At 42.7% G+C, this 21,538-nt stretch overlaps 1 protein-coding gene across 1 annotated transcript in view; it reads right to left on the bottom strand.

Annotated features, from left to right (window-relative positions):
- The window catches only part of LOC306977050 (LHFPL tetraspan subfamily member 6 protein), a 148,950-nt gene extending 129,866 nt beyond the window's left edge, over window positions 1–19,084 (bottom strand). Inside the window, exon 1 of the mRNA XM_079575216.1 lies at window positions 18,609–19,084. Within this exon, the coding sequence (XP_079431342.1) occupies window positions 18,609–18,993 (385 nt within the window). The 5' untranslated portion in view covers window positions 18,994–19,084. The remainder of the gene's footprint in view (window positions 1–18,608) is intronic.
- Between the last annotated feature and the right edge of the window lie 2,454 nt (window positions 19,085–21,538).

The following is a 21,538-nucleotide window of genomic DNA, read 5'->3' as shown; positions in this document are numbered from 1 at the left end:
CACACAGGTGAAAAACCTTATATATGTCTAACCTGCGACAAAGCATGTTCACGAAAATCTGTCCTCATCACACATAGAAGAACACATACAGGCGAGAAACCTTACAGCTGTTCAACCTGTAACAAAGCCTTTGCACAACGGTGTAACCTCATCAGACATAGAAGAACGCACACAGGCGAGAAACCTTACAGCTGTTCAACCTGCAACAAAACATTTTCACTAAAATCTGTCCTCATCAGACATAGAAGAACCCATACAGGCGAGAAACCTTACAGCTGTTCAACCTGCAACAAAGCCTTTGCACGTCGGTGTACCCTCATCAGACACAGAAGAACGCACACAAGCGCCTAACTTGTAAGAAAGCATTTTCCTACAAATATCAACTTGTGAAAAAAAAAACACATGAGCGCACACGGAGGACAACAGCGCCCAGAGCACGACGGAAAACAAAGTATTTGAAGTGTGGTGTTTTGGTGAAACATCATCTTTGTTTGTGACACTGCAATAAAAAAAAATCTGCATGTTTTTGTGCCTCAGATTTCATTTTATCACAAAAAGCAAAGAAACAAAAAGATCCTCTGGACGAGAACATGAAAAATATGGTTATTTAAACCACACAGACACTGCATGTGAATAGAGGGAAAAAAAACAAGAAATCAAACTGAAACTTTAGCTGTAGATTACTGGCATCAGAGGAGGGTAGAGCAGCCAAAATATTCACTCAAGTAAGAGTAACTTTGCTTTGTAATCATTTTACTCAAGTACAAGTAAAAAGTAGTGACCCACATAAATAAATAAACAGTTAAACAGTATTTGAAGAATATTCCAGTATAATGGTAAAAATGGTAAATGGATTCAATTTATATAGTGCTTTTCTACCTTTATCAGGCCCAAAGCACTTTACAGTAAGAAACCTTTCACCCATATGCAAATGTACCAATTTATGCAGTGAAATATCCAATTTCAACAGTTTATGCAATTCAAACAGTTCCACCGTCAATCGCTATTGCAAAAGTTTCAACTTTTAATAAACCCTACTCAATTTTAATGAGCAAAGTTTGATTTCAAGTTAGTCTGGCAGGCATAAACCTTAGTGTATCACCGTCACGATCATACTGCAGCTGAATATATGCATTTGGGTGTCGTGTAAAGAAATCAGCTGTGCGCGTCTTGCTCTTGAAGCAGCTTGGCTCAGCTCAAGCCCCATCCCCCACTCAACGCTGGGAAGATAAACAGTGGAATATAAATGAATGTATGTCAAGCATTTTAATGTAATGGTTTAACAACAATGGGGCTGTGTGACTACACTCAAAATGGCATCTTTCAGGTTGGAATCAGCAGCTTGTGAAGACTGCACTTAGGTTATGTGTTTGTATTGTACTGACTGCTTTGTCCGCTGCATTTGACCCATCCTTCAACCAGTGTCTCAGGGAAACCTGTCAGGAGCAGAGGGCAACATCAGGAGAACCGAGAAGATGGAGGTTTTTATCGCCCATATATGGTCATGTTTGAAAACAGTTAAGGGGGAAAACAATTTGGAGAAAAATCTAAACTTTCTTTAATTATTCAAAAACTACTTTAATGCTGAATTTTAATAAAGTTTTCTACTAAATAAAGATACAAAGACATGGAGAGGAGCAGAGTGGTTCAACATCCCATAAATACATAAATAACGGAGAATGCTAACTTGATGCTTCATGTTAGCATCGGGCTAATGCTAAAATTAGCTAGCACAAGCTACATCTGCCATTTTTTCACTTCTACAGAACAGTGTGCTGTGAGAAAATATCCATACGGGCCCCATTTACACTTGACTTTATTTATATGTGATAAATAAGTTCATATTCCACCACAAAATGGAAGAGTGAAAAATTGTGCTTCTCTAAAGATTCTATTTTCCCCCTCGGCGAAGCCACGCCCCCTTCTATGACGAGATGCCGTCTGTATCTATTGTCTCGATGCCAGTAACCTCAAGGCAAGGCAAATGTATTAGAGCACGGTTCACAGTTACAGAAAATTACAAGAAGGCGGATCAAATCAGCCCATAAAACATACACATATGAAGAGATTAATTACATCAAAAGAAGGAGAGTGCAGACACTGAACTGTTTTGAGCCTGGATTTGAACATTATCAGAGTTGTGGCGTGTCTCACATCTTCAGGACTTTTCTTCATCAGTGGAGCGTTACAGCGTTTAGTCCTGACTCTGGGACCAGCAGGAGGAGGATGGTTCATATGGCTCTAACATGTCAAATACGAATCAAACCGTTTATCTCTCGTCATGAGGCGAGAGTGAGAGCCATGTCCCGTGGTGAAACAATATCCAGTCTCCATGGTGTCTTTTCGTGTTTGAAACCTGTTAATAATTTAAAGCTCTACAAACGTGAGATGAGAGGCTTTGTTTTATTAGTTTAGCACTTCATAATTCAGTCTATTCTTTCAAATGTTGACGCTCGTGGCCGTGTTTAAAATGTGCATCGTGGATCTTCACTTTCAAACATTCATCACAAATCGAATCAAAACAATGTTCATCCCTTAACAAAACTACTTCTACTGTTACATCCTTGACCTGTGCTTCCTGTTTTTCCACTGCGGTGCTTCATCAATTGGACTGGGCCCGTGACAGAATAAAGTGGTGGTGAAAATAGACTGCACCCTGTGGCGCACACAAGCTCCCTCTGGCCGCGCTCCTCCTCCCAACCCTCTTGTGGTGACATTGGCGGGGGCTTCGGGGCGAGGCGTACGGCGGAAAATAGCTGTAGGGCTGAATGGGCACATTACAGCTGTACGCCTGCTCTTTGGGTGATCAATCAACCCGGCGGAGGAAGCCATGTCCACTTTACAGGCCATCAAGCGGCCGGAAACATAAGCCGTGAAGAGCATCGTGGCATTCTTTAAAAACCATTACGCCATGTCCAGTGGTGAAATGGGCTCTCGTGAAGCAGAAGGTCTAGGAGAGCGGGATGGGATTGGATTACAGTGGCTTTTTGTTTCGTCATTAAGGCTATCATCATTAGGCATGCACAACTGTAAAATATATCTCATTGAATTATATTGCGGATAGATTTTCAATTTATGTTTCCAAATTAAGATTCAATTCATACACCAGGGGTTTGGCAAGTTCGCAGAATCGCAGGCTGATTTTCTTTCTAGTCACAAACTCAATCATTGTTTTGTACAATTGGTGATTTTGTTTTACCAGATTCTCTAAGCAAGGAGCTCTGCGAGTCTTGGAAAATGTTGTATTAAGTTTAGAATATTTTACAGCCTGGGAATACCCATGCTGCTTTGCGCGCTCGAATAATTTTGAACTGCTCATTAGCCCGGAGACCAAGGCTGAAATTTTCGCATAGATTTGGGGACGAATCACAGAACGGGGAGGATTGTATTATGGATCGATTGTAGTTTGTTTACGGATCCAACATGACAGCAGCAGCTTTCAAGATTTAGACCATGCAGCAGTCCCGTGCTTTTAAGAACATTCTTGTCAAGGTCTAAACCCATGGTTCTCAACTGGTGGGTTGGGACCCAAAAGCAGGCCGCGGAACTGTTTTCAGTGGGTCACGAGCCTTTCCAGAAAACCAGTAAACTTTTCTTTTCATATTTGAGTAAAGAAAAAGTATTGAATCACCCGAGTCTGTTAAAATGACTATCGGGTTGTTGTTGTTGTTGTTATTTTACATATTTTCTGCTTTTTTTAGCTTATTTGATGCTCCCTAAACCACTCTTTCACAATGTGAGCCCGATGAATCCTGGATTTGTCATCAGCCTGCTCCATCAGGGAAGAAGAGATCCAATAATGGAATAAACTGGCCATTCAGGATGTTCAGGTCGTCAGCTGATCTCATTCTTTCGGCTCATGGTGTTGCTGAATCTAGACCTGACCAACCATTTCTGAGGAAAAGACTTTTTTTTTTTTCAATATTTTTTATCTGATGAAACGATTCCCCTGATCAGAACGTCCCTGGTGCCCTGGGCTCGTCTGTGAAAACCAGCCTCAGAAATCTTAGGGTTGTGTTGGATCAGTCTATGTCACTGAAGGATCACTCCCGTCAGCTGACCAAAAACAGTTTTTAACACCTGAGAAATATCTCTAAAGAGAGGAAAGTGTTGCCAAAATCAGATCATTCACCCTTTCATCTCATCTCACATTGATTATTGTAATTTTTCACTTGTTTTAACAAGTCGACTCTAAACACTTTAGATTGTACATGATGCTGCTGCCAGGCTTTTGACAGAAAACACATAGAACAGCCCACATCGTCCCCATTCCATCAAGTCTTCATTGGCTTCCTGTCAAGTTTTGCATCGAGTTAAAAAAATTTGTCTCGACTATCCGGGCGTTGCGTGGTCAGGCTCCCCGGTATATCACTGACTTGTTGTGCCACTCCTCCTCTGAGCGCACCCTTCAGTCTTCAGGCTTGAAGATCGCAAAAACTCTAGCGTTGCGAGCTGTAGCCTCCAGACTCTGGAATGGCCTTGCCCCAATCCCTCAGTGAGGCTTATAAAGACTTTCTTTTTTGTTGTTTCTGTGTGTTATCCCAGGGTGATTGTGGGTCCCGACGCCACACCAGTTGAGAACCACTGATCTAACCTCCAGGGATGGCAGGTTTCACACATACTAATACCCCAAGGAGACATAATATGTTGTTTGCGAAGGATGTAGAAGTACCTAGTGCGTTCCTTGCAATTTGTTGAAAGCAGCTATTCAAAAATGACCGGGAAGGAGAGCATTCTGACTGATTTACACAGGTGGGACCAAGGGGATTCTTAGCCTCTGAAAATGCCCCGTGAACTGGCCGTTATTTACAACCGCGTGTCGGGCAGAATCTAAAACCTTAGCACTTCATCTCAGGCTCCGTATGAATTCATTAGGGCTGTATCTCTGTTGAATATGAGCGCTGAGGCAGAGTTCCAGCTGGCGAGGACTCCCCGATGCCGACACGTACAAGGACAAAGCTGCCGGCCGGGGCTGGTACGACCCTCCATACTGCGCGGCTCTGCCAAATGGCCCCTGGCAGCGGTACAGGAGCCACAGTGGCAGTCCATGTGTCTCTCATTTACATGCCTTTACATGTAACGCCAGCGACCGTCATTGACCGTAACCTTCAGGAACACGCCGTGAATCTAATCTGGCCTGACCTCAGCAATGCGACGTCAGCGAGCGGGAACGTGTTCGGAGATGTGGGTCAAGGCAGGGAACAACAGACTTAGCAGTAAGGGTTTGAAAGGGAGGGCGCAAGACGAGAGATCATAAATTTTTAATGCATAACACAAGAATGGCTGGGGACGATATTGACAAAAAATGAACATCTCAATATTGTGGGGGACTTTCTCGATAACAATGATGAAGCTATTTCTGATGGTATTTTTGCAAACCATGAGAAATAGGCAAAAAATATCCAGCAAAAATCTAAATTTGACAATTGTCTTGAATAGACTACAAAAACCCTTTCTCCATTATTTTCCCAATTGTTTCCTAATTTTCCCCCAAGTTTTCCTTAATTTTCCCCCCAAAACCCCCACATTTCTTTCTACTTTGTTCCACTTTTTCCCCCATATATTAAAAAAAAAAAATCCTCAGATTTTCCTACTTTTTGTCTCTATCTTTTCTCCTATTTTTCCAGATTTTTTCCCCACATTTCTTGATTGGAGATTAGCTCAATATATGTCTTACAAACAGCATTTTTTGACATTATTTAGTAAATTGTTTATTAATTGAAAGCCCCTTGAGATGTAACATCTGATTTCCGAGGGGGTCCACATTTGAAGATCTGAACTCTGTGGTGGCCAATCCATGTGTGAAAATGAGGTCTCATGCTCCCTGAACCACTTTTTCACAGTGTGAGCCTGATGAATCCAGGCATTGGCATCTTGGAATATGCCCGTACCGTCAGGGAAGAAGAAATCCATTGAATAACCTGGTCATTCATAGTTTTGCTGAACCAAGACTTGACCAACTGTAGCACCCCCACAAAAGAACAGTTAGTTCAGTCCAGGTGAACACTTTTTCTTTGGTCAGGCAGTGTATGATAAAATCTCATGCTTAAAGGTGAATTATGCAACATTAAGTGGAAAAAAGTTGATATTTGTGCGTATTTAACCTTGTAGTGACCCAGCAGCTGTATGAGTGGTCAGCATGGCGCATTTACTTTCCATCACAGTGATCTCTAAGACGCTCCAGGATCAATTGTTTGGAAGGTTTCCACAGCTGACGGAGCCTCTTACTAGAAAACCTACAAAACAATTGATCCTAGAGTGTTGTAGAGACCAGCACGATCGAAAGGCGCCATGCTGACCACTCATACAGCTGCTGGGTCACTACAAGGTCAAATCTGAACGAATAGAAAAAAAAAATTCTCAGCATAAAAAGTTGCATAATGCACCTTTATATTCACTACTGCCATCTCAGGTCACACGGTGTAACTGCAGCTTCTATATTAAGCTCGTGCATGACGGCACTTCAGACCCGAAGTTTTTAAACTCTGTATACAGTCCCTTTAAACTTATACAGCATATAAAATAACATATCTGCCCGAAATCTGCCAAAGTACAAAGTACAAATCATCAGATCCTAATAATACACCTATGGCACTCAAAGCGCTTTGCATCAAAGAACCACTCGCCCATTCACTCTCTCATACAAACACCATTGTCAGACACTGGAGGCAAGGTGGGTGAAGTGTCTTGCCCAAGGGCACAACGGCAGTGTCCACAATTATGTGACAAAAAATATCATATCGCAATACTGAGAGACGCAGTATCCAAGAAGCCACAATATATTGAGGAATCACTAAAGTCTTTCATGTGACTGAGATCAACACCCTTATGTACATACTCAGTCTAAATAAAAATGCATGAATCAAGATTTTGAGTTTTTTGAAGTCATGTTTTGACACAATTTTCTGAAAAACGAAAAACTTCAATACAGTAAGATGAGCTGGATGTGGCCAAAAATAAAAAAAGAAGAAACTAGTCCCAAAATAGCATCCTCAAATTCAAACCCAATTTTCCATCTAGGCTCATTATCGAAGCTGAAGAAGCGGAGCATTCCTCGGTGTGTAAAACGTGCTACTCAAAGACCCTCATTTGATCGTGTGTTTCCCCTCCATGACCCCCCACTGTCCGTTTCCCCCGACACCCCCGGGCCGCTGTGGGCAAACAAGGCCCTGGCACAGAGGTGTAAACACGGCCGATCAACCAGAAAACCAAAGGCACAGGCTTTTCCCAAAAGGGCCACGCCGCCAATTACGCCAGATCTCACATGGAGCGCGGTTTTGGGGAAGTAGTCAACCAGCTCAGCCAACAAGCCTGTGCACACAAGTGCGGCCACGACACTAAACGCGGGCTTTGTTCAGACCAAACGGATTAATGCGGATTCCACTTTGTGCTCATTGAAACCTACGGCTTTCTTTGATTCATTCGTTTATCTACGTTTTGGGAGTTTCTATAATCTGAAAGCCAATAAAAAAGTTAATATTCCTCCATTATATGAACCTCCATACAAAGTAAACATGGAAAAGACCCTAAAAAAGGGGGGTAGTATAATGTAAAACTGACTTTTTAGAGCATTTTGCAATGTTGTTCTCTCACCAAAACCATGCCTGGAGTTGCGTTTTTTATGCCGCTAGCGCATCTTTGAGTAATCTTTGATTGTTAAACGCTTTCCTCACCTCTCAATCTCTTGCTAATCTTCTCATCGCAAAATAAAAACACTCGGCATCGCTTCACTATAGGCACACGGACTGAGCGGTGTATTTTCTCTTTCTTTATTGAAACAGCTGCGCAGCAAATGGGGGCCATCTGATACTGGTATCAGATATCGGAGCCAATACTGGAAAAAATATCGGGTATCGGCTACAAATATCCAATGCTGTACGATATTGTAAAGCTAAAAATAACCACTGCTGAAGCCAAGCGTTTGTATTTTAGTTTCAAATAATTGATCTCACATATTTGTAATGGTCACTTAATGTGAGTTGTTTATATTAATGTAACCTAAAGCCTGTAACACACCCAAGGATAATTAGTGTAGAAAACTCCAGTGATCCATGTTAAATGTTTATCCAAGAGTTTAGCAATAGATATAATTGATAATTGATCTGTAACATGGCAATAAAATATTACTTTATTGATCTTACAATGGAGAAGAGTCAATAACATTTTTCACTCAGAGAAAGACACTTTGAAGAAAGTTTAAAGGTATCGGTAAATATCGGATATCGGCAGATACTCAAACACCAGTATTGGTATCAAAAAAGCTGGATCGGTGCATCTCTAGAAACTACTGGATATTTAGTTTAACAAAGTTTAAGACAGTGATAAAGATGTGTTTAACATTTTTATCAAATACCTGACAGTTGCAAATGGCATATTGAAAAATTGCAATAATCTTGTTAGTTTTTGACTATTGCAAACCTAAAACTTGCCGAATCATCCAGATAAGAAGCACTGACCAAGAACCTATGAGAGGACAAAAGCTCCTACAGGCCAAATAAAGTTCCCCTTCACCCCTGTCCGTCAAACTTTCAATTTGCAATACCATTACTGTCTTTGTCTTGCTCAGCACTGTTCCCCTCAGAGTAAAAAATGCTGAGCTATGAGGCTTTTTTTTTTGTGTTGCTGTTGAAGAATGTAGCTCACAAGGGCAGTCTGTAGTAAAGCTTTGTCTTCTAGTGACAAACTTCTTCCTTAATGAGAAACACAGCCGGGTCGGGCCCAGGGTTTGTGTTTTGCTGATGCGTTCAAGGACGCGGCAGTTAAACGGCGTCTCGATAAAACGCATCCTTGGCCTTGGGAGTTGTGACCGCGGAAATAAACGTCTGGGGTGACAATGATTTTTACGTGCCGGACGTTCCCAATGGGCCAAAACAACATCTTTTTTGAGGTCACGGCTTAATTATAGGCACATTAACTTTCTATTATAAGCACAAGAGTGAGAGTTTATGTGGGCTATTGTTGATCATAAAACATGAAAACAGGCCGATTTATATTACAACAAAACAGGGCTGATACTAAAAAGTTATATTTCATTTCTTAACATTTGCCAGAATTCTATGTGAATGAGTCCAGACCTACAGTATTCACCACAACTGCCACTAAAATCCTGCACTGTCACTCAAAAAGTTGTTAATTCGGGTCTGAAGTGCCGTCATGCACGAGCTTAACACAGAAACTGCAGTTACGCGTAAGACCTGAGGTGGCAGTAGCGAGTAAAGTGTCCATCTACTTCCATTTAGTCCCTTTAAAGGAGTGGTATTATGCAAAATCGACTTTACTGAGCTTTTTACCAAGTTACAATCTTGTTCTCTCATCAAAAACAGACCTGGATGTGTTTTAAGCCGCTAGCGCATCTTTGAGCAATCTTACAATCTTCTCCAGTGGCTCCTCAAGGTCCTACGTAAACAGGAAATGCTTTTCTCACCTCCTGATCTCTTGCTAAGCTTAAAAGGAATAGGCCACAGTTTTTCCATACTGAGATATGTTCTTACCTGAGCTTAGACGAGTTGATGTGTACCTGTCTGGTCTTTACACATGCGCTCAGTCATTCAAAAAGACCAAAGATGTTGTTTTTAGCCTCTCCACCTCTCCTCTATGGGGCTTGGTTGCTTCTATCTTCACCCCCGTTTGACATCTTTGGTCTATTTGCGTGACTGAGGGCACGCGTAAAGACCAGACAGGTACGCATCAACTCGTCTCAGCTCAGTTAATATCTTAGTATGGAAAAACGGTGGCCTGTTCCTTTAATCTTTTCATTGCAAAGTAAAAACACCCGCCAGACGTTTTTCTTTATGCTCTTTTTTGAAACAGCTGCGCAGCCAAGGGGAGCAAGAGGAATGATGTGGGTTTACGGGGATTTTGTGTTGAAATCAGGAAGTGAAACTGCAGGATATTTTTGTTTGTTGTTGTTAACATAGTGATAAAGATGTGTTTGAGATTATTACCAAATACCTGCAAAAAGCATGATATCCCCTCTTTAATTTAGGCATAATTGATATAATGACTTTTAATGCTTTTTAGGCCTGTCACATTCATCAACTTATTGTTCAATAGGATTTTTTTTTAACAATTGACCAATTATACAGTATGTGTTACTGAAGATATTACAAGAAATTGCTGTGATTTCTATTTTTTTCAGTTAGTTTCATTTCATTTGTCTCTATACAGTATATTCTTGCCTCATTACACAAACTTAACATTTACTTGTGACAGGCCTAAATGTTTTTTAACACCCAAAGGGAAACCCGCAACTCAAAGTCACATCAATAGCCCACTATATAAAACGTCCTGAACGTCTTTATGGAGTGTCTCCTCAGCCCCTAAATGAGTCACAGGTTTGGGTTTAAGCCGCGGTTAGGCTTGGCAGCTGCTTATGTCCCACACATAATACTCTCTTACAGGCTTCACTGCATTTTCATACTGTATCCGTCAGGTTTTTTGAACATCCAACACAAACCCCCGACATCTGGGCCAAGCCTGAGCCCTCAGCTATTATGAAGAGAGTAAGCGCTGTCTAACGAGGTCAGACGGAGCCGAGCGCTATCCACATTAGACCGCTTAAAAAAAAATATTAAAAAAATAAATATTGGAAAGAGCAGCGCATCTTGTGATCTAAGTGAGAAGTAGGATATGAAACAGTTCATTATCAAACTTCCTGGAATTGTAGTTGGAGGCGAGAGGAGATTATGAACCAGTGGGTCTTTGAAGCCATTTAAGTTGTGTTGAGTTTACAGAGGAGAGATTTGCTAGAGTGATTCCTAAAGCATGACTAGGCAGTAAACGAGTCGGCTAGCTTGCACTTTTTGTACAGATTTCAAGCTAAAAGATAAGCAGTACAGAATGTCACAGCTGTGGAAGCAATGGTGCAAGTTAACAATTTTAGGCAGATGACTGACGGTGTTTGAAGTGCATATGACGCCTTAGACACAACTTCTGCTAAAACGTAGTTAACACAATTATATTTAAGATTTGGAAAACACTTTTACCCAGCTGTCTTTAGTTTGACCATTTACGTGATGTTTATAGTTTCACTTCTTTATACATGCGTTTTCAATGACATCACGTAGAGATCCGGCCGCATTTTGAATACCGAAGTAGCATTATGCAGTTCTAGAACGTGTAACAATATCTCTACTATGAAAATGAAAGACAAATGATTGGCATTTTTATGTACTAGTAATCATTGCTCAAGAAGAAAACAGAAAACACGGCCCCAGAGACGCACGTTTATGTGAAGAAACCAGCAAATGTGGCACAGACGTAGCAGCTCTGTCTGTCGAGCTACAGCGGGATTTACTAAAGATCTGCTTCACTCTGAAGACTAAATAAACCCATCAAAAAGGAAACAGAAAACGTTCCTCTGTGATTTTTACAGTTTGTCATGTCGACAGAGTCTCAGTCTGAGTCAGTGATTAAGCTGCTCAAGACGCTAGCATGCTACCGGTTAGCAACTGTTACAGTGCAATCCCTGCAAAGTTTGAAGGTTTACAAGGCCAACAGAAGATCAGTGCTGTCCATCGTGATGTTGCTTATCTATCACGATGGACGGTGATATCATCATACTCACTTTTTCCTCCCACTGTAGTTCAGCAACAGGCAGATATTGGAACGTTGTAACAAAGGAACATCCCTGGGTGGAAAGTTGGCAAAACAGGTCTGAGCTCATTCTACACATTAGGACATTGTTAAAACATGTAGGGGGAGGAAAATACTTAATTTTAACATTTTTAAACTCCGTATAGTCCCTTTAAAGGAACAGGCCACCGTTTTTCCACACTGTGATATGTTCTTAGACGTGTTGATACGTACCTGTCTGGTCTTTGTGCCCGTGGAAGAGCTTGGTCGCTTCCAACTTCCCCCCCGTTTGGAGCTATAGGAATACACTGGGAGAGGCCAAATGCGAACAACATCTTTAGTCGTTCTGCATGACTGAGGGCACGCACAAAGACCAGACAGGTACGTCAACTCGTCTAAGCTCAGGTAAGAACATATCTCAGTATGGAAAAACGGTGGCCTGTTCCTTCAAGAGAGCCATTAGTGATTCTCAGCTGGTATGCAAAAGTGCCTGCTTTATCCCAATCCAAAGCGGTCTCCTCATGGGAAATCAGAAAAGAGAAAAAATGATCTGTGTTTACAAGTTTAAAGAGCGCTCGCCGTTTGATGCTGGCTCCTCTCCTCCTTTTTGCACTCGCTCTGTCCCCATTGTCGGCGGCTAATGAAGAGCGTCTTGGCACAGAGCGACCCACCCCGCCCTTTTGAGCTGCCACCGGTAAAACAACCACTTTATATAACCCCCCCTCCACCCCCCAGTAATTCATCTCAATCCCGGCGACTCACACAGGACTTATCAGACTCAAACTCATTAGCCCAGTCGAGCGGGGTGGGGGGGAAAATAACGTTGAAACAATAACCGTTCTTGTTCCCTGTTGTTTACCTACCTGCTACAGTTAATTGTCTGTGGCGGAGGTCCAAAAGCGCTCTCGCCTGAGCCTGTTCCTATCTAAAAATAAAAGCCCCGTGTGATCCGTTAACTGTCACTTCTTTTTTGGCTGTAAAAAATCTCTGGCCCGCGTTCTGCATCGGCGCCGTCTCCAAAGAGGACGGTGTCACGGGCGGGCAGCTTCACACATTGGAAGGATTCTTGACTCGGATTTGGTTGTTAGGGGGGTTTATTGGCTCCCCGTCGAGCTGCTGTGGGCTCGCGTTTTCTACCCCCCCTTTTGATGCCTCGAGCGGAGCAGCGAAAAAGGTATTTAACGTTTGTTTGCACCGCCGTGATATAAGGGACCGCGTGTACCAGTTTGTAACCCAAGGGCAGCATCGCCAGCTGTCAGGCCGAGAACATTTACGAGGCTTTTTAAAGGTATTTTGCGGCGGACTTAACAGGAAGTGTAAAATTTGAGGCGCACATAATTACTGACACTTTGACAAGGCATATATAATTGGACCACCGGTTATGCTCTCGACCCCGGGCGAAGTTGTGCAGTCCAAAATATGCCAAAGTGATTGAGTGGGTGCCCTCGAAGCTCGCTCGGGAATTATTTTAAACATCACGGGTTTAAATGTCGCATATCAAAAAAAGTAAGTCTACGGTGAAATATTTAAAGTCAGATATTGTCGAAGAAATGTAAACAAAAAGCTCAACTAGGAGGAGTGGCTTATGACCTGGTGCAACTGGTGGGTCACAGAGGCATTTTTAGTGAGTCGTGCGCCTTTGCCGGGGAACATTTCTATCAGTATTTATTCGGGCTGGGAAGATATGCTTTTGCATTGTGATACAGGAAGTATTGTCAAATTTAGAAGTCGACCGATATAGCTTTTCCTAAGGCTGATGGCTGATCTTTTTGACCGATATTTCTGATTTCCCCAAATGTCAGGTCTATAGCCTAATCCTGTAAAAACATAAATACTTGGTGGCCAGTTTTATTCTCCTGTTTTAAACCTGATTAAAAGTTCTTCATCGGATGGCCATGCCAATAAGGGACTTTTAACCAGGTATCGGAGTGCCTCGGATTTTTCATTTTTTGTGCCTATAATAAACAAAGGCATTTACATAGGAGAGAAAAAGTAAATGACAAACCACTAAAGCAGTCGTCCAGCAAACGCAAAATGTTTTAACAAGTCCTCAAGAGGATTTCGTAAAACTGGCAAGCAAAACTAAAGGGTTTCTCAGAGAATAACGACAGTTCTTGACTATTTTTACTGAATACACAAAAACTATGTTCTAAGACACATTCGGCTGCAAGTGAATTTCTCCATTATGATCAATAGAGTCTTATCGTATCGTATCTCATGGCCGAAATAGCCAATTAACTTTTGATTATCAACATTTCCCCCTTTCCTCTGTTTGATAGAATGCTTACAAATCCTGAGAGATTCAAAATGTGTTTGCATTTGTGGCATTCAAACTATAGCATTTGGCTTGTAAAGTGCATCAAAAAGCATTAGCTGGCACCTGTATCGAACCCCCATTTTCCAAGTGATCGTACCTTTTTACAGCAAAGAAAGGTTTAGAGACGTGTACTACAGAGGGACACACAACTACGGGGCAACATAGTAAATGGAGCAACATTCAATTACCACAAAAACACTCCACTTTTATGACTTTTATGGTTCTTTACGGAAACAGAATGCACTCGATGACCGGCCGCCTTCCCAGCAAAAGAACTTGTTCCTTCACCGACCATCTGTAAACGACATTGTCCGCCCCGGATAATAGCAGGGGGGCTCACTGTGCCCTTACCCACCTGTCTCTGGTGAACTCATTCATCAGGTACTTTTCTTCCCTCCCCTTCGGCGCCTCGACATTTCTGCTCTCTGTAAATGACGGCAGACAATACGGGCCCGACAGCCCACCGCGCTTCCCGATTGTGTCGCTTCCAATTAGCCCCTCAGTCCCGTCCCTACCCTTTGGCTTACTGGCATTTTCAGCTTTTCCAGGCGCTTTGTACCTCTTCGCGTTCTCTTTTTTTTTTTTTTGGCAGCAACCTTTCCGGATGAATTTCTGAGCTCTACAAAGGAGAGGAATCACAGGAACAGACAGCGTTTCTTTTTTTGTCATCCTAAAGCCAAAAATAGCCGCTCGCTTTAACGTGCGGCGCCTTGATCTCACATAAAAGTGCGCGCGTCGGAATAAAGCGAGCCGAGCCGTCACCTCGACATCGCCCGCCCGTATTTCCACATCATTAGTACTGATGTTTCTAAGTAGCTAAGCCCCTTTTGGAAGTAGGACACGCCGCGTACTCGGTGGTCCTGCCAGCTTTTGACAAATCTGCCAGCAACCTGCTCCACTGTCGCATCACTTTTTAAGACTCCGGCGATGGAGGGATTGTAAATAGCAGAGCGGTAAGCCACAGAAATGCGTAGTGGATGTTTTTCCCTCCCCTTCTTCTCTCTCCACAGTTAATGAAAGGGATGGGAACGCCAGGGCAACACGCAGCATCCAAAAAGTCTTCCCTCGGACCCCAAAAATACACACTCGCTAAGTATAAACAATGCTGCCGGCGTGCGGAATCCATTTTTGCAAGCAAACATGAACGATTTGGGACATTTAATCATTGTGCATGTAGTCTGTGAACTGACTGGGGGCAAAGGGATGTCACGGGTTGGATTCCTAGCGTTGCGGCTGCGAAGTCAAGTCACAAAAAGAGTCAAAATACAGCAGCTCCAACATCTTGATATATACAGACGGCATCTTTGGAATCGTCCATATGTGGTCGTGCCAGAAGCAGCCAGAGCGGGAAAATAAAGGGAATTTTGAAAAAGTGCACCAATAACTGAACGTTCACCCATTTCTCCACCATTACTTTAACAAATGCTGAATCATGAATATATTTTTCTACTATATAAAGATACAGAGACATAGAGAGGAAAAAAGTAGCTCAACAGTCCCATTAATACGTATAAAACAGGCAATGCTAACTAGGAATCTACGCTAGCTTCATGCTACATATGCTAACGCTAGCAACAAGTGCCGTTTTTCGCGCTTCTACTGTACAATTTGCTATAAAAAAAAGCATCCTTATGGACCTGATTTTGGCTTGACTTTATTCGTGTGTGATAAATATGTTTATAGTCTGCCAGGAAAAGGCTAAAAAGAGTTAAAAATTGTCATGAGAGTTTTCTTCCGTTGCGTGTGGAGTTTGACGTTGAGTCTATGGTCTCGCTTTTCCAGCTAAACTCCTAACAAAGACTTCAAGATCTGAAGAGAGATCCTCCTCAAGGGTTGCCCAAGGTAAAGTTTTTATTTTCATTCATCCTAGTCTATTGTACATGTTTTTAGTGGTAGGGGAAACCGGAGTTCCCAGAGGAAGACAGAGGGAGAACATGCAAACTCCACACAGAAAGGCCTTGTCCCAGGTGGGAATCGAACCCGGACCTTCAAGCTGTGAAGCACGAGTTCTAACCACTGTACTACCGTGCCATGCCGTGAAGATTTCTAATCATAAACAGGGTTTAACTTGGTCTACATTAGCTAAAGCGTAAAAAATGTGTCCCAACATTGTATACAGGGGGCTACTTCAAGGGCATCAAGTTGTTCGAGGGCTATCAGGTAAAATAAATATTCGTAAAGACTTCATTTATTTTATCTAAATGTGTGATATCACCCATTTTATTCATGCTTTTCAACAAATGGCGAGTCAAAAGAACAACCGCATATTGGAGAAATCAGATAAAAGTGAATGATTTTAATCGTAAAAAGTCTCAGGGGCAGAACATCTCAGAACAAATTAGGAAACAAGGGAAGAAATTAATCAGAGGTGAAAGAAGCTGTAAAGTTTTCTCTGAATGACTCTGGGATACTTGAGGAGAAATGTCTCGCGTAGAAGTGGCTAGTCAAGATAATAGTGTGATACGAAACCTTCATTACACACAATCACAGCCATCCTTTAATCCATCATTTTTATAACGGTCTTCTGCGCCGGTGGAACCTGTAGGTAATATTTTAAACGCTCCCCAGTAGCATTTTTCCTCTTGAATGGAAATGCAATCACTCCTACAGGAACTCCTAACAATGAGCAGATTTGTAAAGTGATCCCAAGTCATTAAGGGAACAGCGCACTCAGCATCTCACCGGGAGACTTTTCATTTCCTGCGCACTTCTGAACCCAAGGAAACAACCGCTCTGCTGCCGACGGCCCACAGGTTCCCCCGGCAGGAACAAGGGGGCGACGGGAGAAATGCTCAAAGTCGGTCATTTACAAAAACCCGAGCGAACAAACTGAAAATCCAATTTAGAAGATGAAGATGATGGCATATTGAAGCACAAGCACTTTGTTTGTGAGTGTGGTGGACAAACACCTGCTAACACTCACAAATGGAGTTATTATTTCTATTATTCATTATTTCCCTTCAAAAAAGAGAAACACAGCATTTTACGAGTCACGTTTCACTGTTTTGCTGATGAAAAAAATTTGAATTGATAAAAGAAAACTCATGCTGAACGATGAGAGAAAACATTCAAAACGCTATGAATACCTTTACTGAGTGTTGTGATAATGATATTGCCCTTTTGTCAAGTGTTTTAGTGCAATATCCTTTTGAAACAGAAAGCCCTTTTAAATGAAACACAATCATTGTGATATTTGGCAAAGAGGGAGGCACCGACAGCACTTTTTCGTTCTTTTGTGTTCAATCAAAAATGGCATCAACAAGGCTAAACTGCGAGAACAAACTATAACAAGCTGTACTTCAACAGTCAAATACTTAGAAAATGAACATACTGTATTGTTGTTATGTTATGTTGGATATCATTCTAAAACAAGAGACCTAACAGCCAAACACAAGCATCTAATCACCAGAGCGTTCAAAGTTTACGAGCACTAAACTGAAATGTTATTACTTCAGTTCAGCTCAATAACCGATCACAGCCAACACATATCACCACAATTGGTTCTTTCAGAATAACAAAAATATAATGGAACGGTTACAAAAGCAGCGTAAACAAAGCACGAGCCTGCTGCATAGGGGTGGGGGTAATGACAATGAAATCAGATTTATGCACTGAGCAGCTTTATATTGCCTTTTATGGGTAATATACAGATCGGCTTCTTCTTGGAGTTCACATTTGTGTGGCCAATAGGAGGAGATGGGGAAAAGTATGTGTTTGAGCATAAAGCGGCATCAAACAATGATAACACTGTCTCAAAATATCACAAATAGGGCTGGGCACCGTTAAACCAGCGGTGTCGAAGTCGTTTGGGGCGTGGGCTGAAATTCAGCCTCATAAATAAAATCCTGCACTGTCACTCAAAAAGTTGTTAATTCGGGTCCGAAGTGCCGTCATGCACGAGCTTAATATAGAAGGTGCAGTTACACATATGACCAGAGGTGGTAGTAATGAGCATAAAATGGGCAACTTGCATCTAGCCCCTTTAAAGGAGCAATCCTTGATTTTTTAATTGTCTGTTATTGGAATAAAATTAGTTCTGTCCTTTAGTATATGGTAAAAGCAGACATTTATCCAAAAAAAACACTGGTTTTAACGCCTTAAAACAGTCATAAAATGTCAGGCTAGTGAAGTGACAGTTTTCCTTCCTGAAAGTTGTGAAACCTGGTTAAAACTCAGTCCCTGTGACTCATGTTGATGTTGTAAATGCATTAGGAAAGTTTGAGATGAGTTTGGACCAGAAAATAGCAATTTGAAATTTGAGTGACCCTGTTTCTTTGTACAATCAGGTATAGCCCCTTTAAAGGAAGTGATTTTGTAGTTTCAGCTCAAAAACTGATAGAAATCTTATGGAATAAATAACATTATTGTTCTGTTTTCTGGTTCTCGATGACAAATATTTTAGTAAACGTATCGGAAAAAGCATCGTTCAAGTATCGGTGTCGGTACCCAGCCCTAATCACATATTGATTTTTACATCACCACATCACAGCTCATTTAGCTCTTGAGTTACCACAATACTGGAAATGTTTCCGTCATTTCATGCAGCCCTGAGCTACAGTCACTTTTGGCAAAGGACCAACAGAGAATGAACACACGACCCACTTTTGGGCCCTGAACACTTGTTGAGAACCACCGTCTAACAGCACAGTGCCAGGCCAGAGCAAACCTCAAACATAGCGGAGGAGCAGGCAACTTTACAGACACGACAAACACTCACCTCCCACGAACTGGATGCCTCCCGCCACTCTCCCGATGGTGCGCGAGATCAAATCCGAGATGCAGCACCCCATGAGCGCCGTGAGGGCCACCAGCAGGAGCAGCCCGCAGCCCACCCCCGTGACCACCGTGCAGATCCTCCACTCCAGGCTGGGGATGCCGTTAAAGGTGGCGTATCTCCCGCACTGCTCCAGCATCACCGTGGCCTGCCTCTCCTCGTCCCGCACGGGGTAAGAGCACCGGCGGAACGTCCCGAAAGAAACCGGCTTATCCATCTGGGTGCCCAGGAGCCAGTAGGGCATGAAGAACCCCACGCAAGAGGCAGCGGCGCAGAGCAAGGAGAGGAGAGCCCAAATCACTCCGGTGCACGTCAGGCTGGAAGCCATGGCGGATAGTTCAAAGTTCAGTAATAAAAAGATAGAGAATAATCCGTGAATGGGTCGAAAAAAATAAAGCGGGTATTCACAATCGGGCAGCTTCACCTTCTCTGTGTCGCGAAGTCCCTGCCACACAGACAGAACAGTTTGTTAGAGGACAGGGGGGGTTTACATTTTGCAAGACAAAGAAATAAATATGTGGTTATTCATTAGAGTTATTATCATTATTCGCAATGTTTGAAGTGCTGGACAAATTGCAGCAAATTACCTGAGTTGACGGAGCCGCAATATTTCATTCAGATGGGAACAGCTAATATTATTATTGTTAGCGGTGATTTCATGCTATGAATGTATAATGCGGTAAATTATTCACCTTGTCACAAATAATAATGATCCAGTTCAGCTCTTGGATGTTTCTCATGATAATATAATACAATAGTAATAGGCTACGGTCTCCGGCTTCACACACAATGCTTCAATGCCTCATGAAAAAAAAAGAGCTGATATATGCAGTGTATGCTATGTTACAGACCTCGATCGTTGGATTTGCATGATGAGATTGTCACAGGAAAAACTTTCATTGACATGTTTTAAACTAGAGGCACATCCCTTACTGTTCTTCTCCCACTTGGCTGCTGAAGAGGACTTGCTCGAGAAGCCATGGAGTGAACTATACATCGGCCTGGAGTAAATAAACCCTAATCGTCCCACGCTGCGGAGGGCGGGACAGTCTGTTGTTTACTTGTTAGGTCAGGGGGCTCAATGACAGTGAAGAATCTTGCAGAAGGATGTCACTGTCTGAAAATAACTTTGAATTGGAACAAAGACTTAGCCTACTTGTCCTATCAGTGCTTTATGTGTTCAAAAGGCTGTACTGTAACAGCCCTCTAAGCACTGGAACCGGATCAATAGTCAATATCAGTGACAAAGTTGCCAGTAAATTGTAAAAGGGGTGCCAAACTTTCAACACTTGTTTAGTTTGAGAATGTCAGTGTTGCCTCATTTTCTCATAGCCAATTACAACTCCATATCCAGTACTACTAAGCTGTTACACAAGTAGTTGAACAAAGTTGGGGCAGCTGGAGGAGAGCTTTTCTCCTCACTGAGTCCCTGCGCAGGAGAAATAATAAATTAAATGCACGAGCAACCCACTGAGTCTATTTCTGCAAACTAACCAGGTCACTATAACCATGTAGGGCAGCACCTTGTCACCCAAAACAACACTTTTGCGCAGGCAGCGTGGTTGATCATCATTTCCCAGAGAGACAAATGAATCAGGGGGACACGCGCAGCAGATGAACGCCAAGCCTTGCACCGTCGGAATAATGAGAATGTGTAGGGTGTGAAAACAAGTTGAAACCCCATACTCACATGTTTGAAAGAGCTCCCCCAAATAGCACCACTTCTACACCGAGCAGCCCCTTCCCATCTGCGGGCTCCAGCTGTGTGGATTCCCCCTTTTTGCAAACTTTTCCCCCGGCGTCCGCGAGGAAAAACAAACGGCGCGCGTCCGCAGAACAAGTCACAAGAAGCGACGCGGCGCGGAGGTGTCGTCCCGCTGCGTAATGCGTGGGGGAAAAATGCCGAAAAAATGTACTCCGAATCCCGAGTGGAAGTGTGCGTTAAACGGGCTGCCTTTCCCACATTCCTCCGTCAGGACCAAAGAGCTCTGGAGCAGGAGGCGCAAGCAGCGGGAGAGAGAGAGAGGGAGAGAGGGGAGGTGGGCGGGACGGGAGCGCACTCCGGAGGGGGAGAACCGAGGGGAATCCATCACACTGTCCCCGCCTAGAGGCCGGGCTCCGCAGCGCTACTACACCGTCCTCCTCGCAGGGCTCCATCCACACACTGACAGCTCGTAAAAGTCTGATTTATAAGATCCATCGTAAATTTTGTCGCCGCTCGTGTTGTTGTGTGGCCGTAGAGGGAATGTATTTGCATGTGCTTTACGATGGAACAAGTCTATTGCCTGGACATTTGGTTGCAGACTATATATTCTAGTCTAAAATCATGCATTTTCTCTAGATGAGAGTAGCTTTGAAGGGAATGATCTCTAGAAAAGGGCTGCGAAACTCATCGGCTCGAACGTTTGCACACCTCACCCATGTATGAGAATAATGAGTGATAAAATAATTCATTTTGCTTATTTTATGTAGGTTGAGAATTATTCAATTTACACGGAGCCTCATCAAACTCATCACAACTCATCATAACATTATTACGACTTGCAAAATAATATCTAAGTGAGGGACAGATAGTATAAATAACGCAACGTTGCTTTTTATAGTCAGATTATTATTATTAATATTATAACCCCCGCCTTAAAGGAACAGGCCACCATTTTTCCATACTGAGATATGTTCTTACCAAAGCTTAGACAAGTTGATGCGTACCTGTCTGGTCTTTGTGCGTACGCTCAGTCACGCAAAACGACCAAAGATGTTGTTAGCATTTGGCCTCTCCCAATATATTCCTATAGCTCCAAACGGGGGGGAAGTTAGAAGCGATCACATCCTTCCACATGCACGCACAAAGACGAGACAGATACGCATCAACT

This window comes from Gobius niger, assembly GCF_951799975.1.
Source record: "Gobius niger genome assembly, chromosome: 1".
In the NCBI taxonomy this organism is placed as follows: Eukaryota; Metazoa; Chordata; class Actinopteri; order Gobiiformes; family Gobiidae; genus Gobius; species Gobius niger.
The sequence above is the reverse complement of the archived record's forward strand: the minus strand, read 5'-3'. Positions and strand labels throughout refer to the sequence as shown.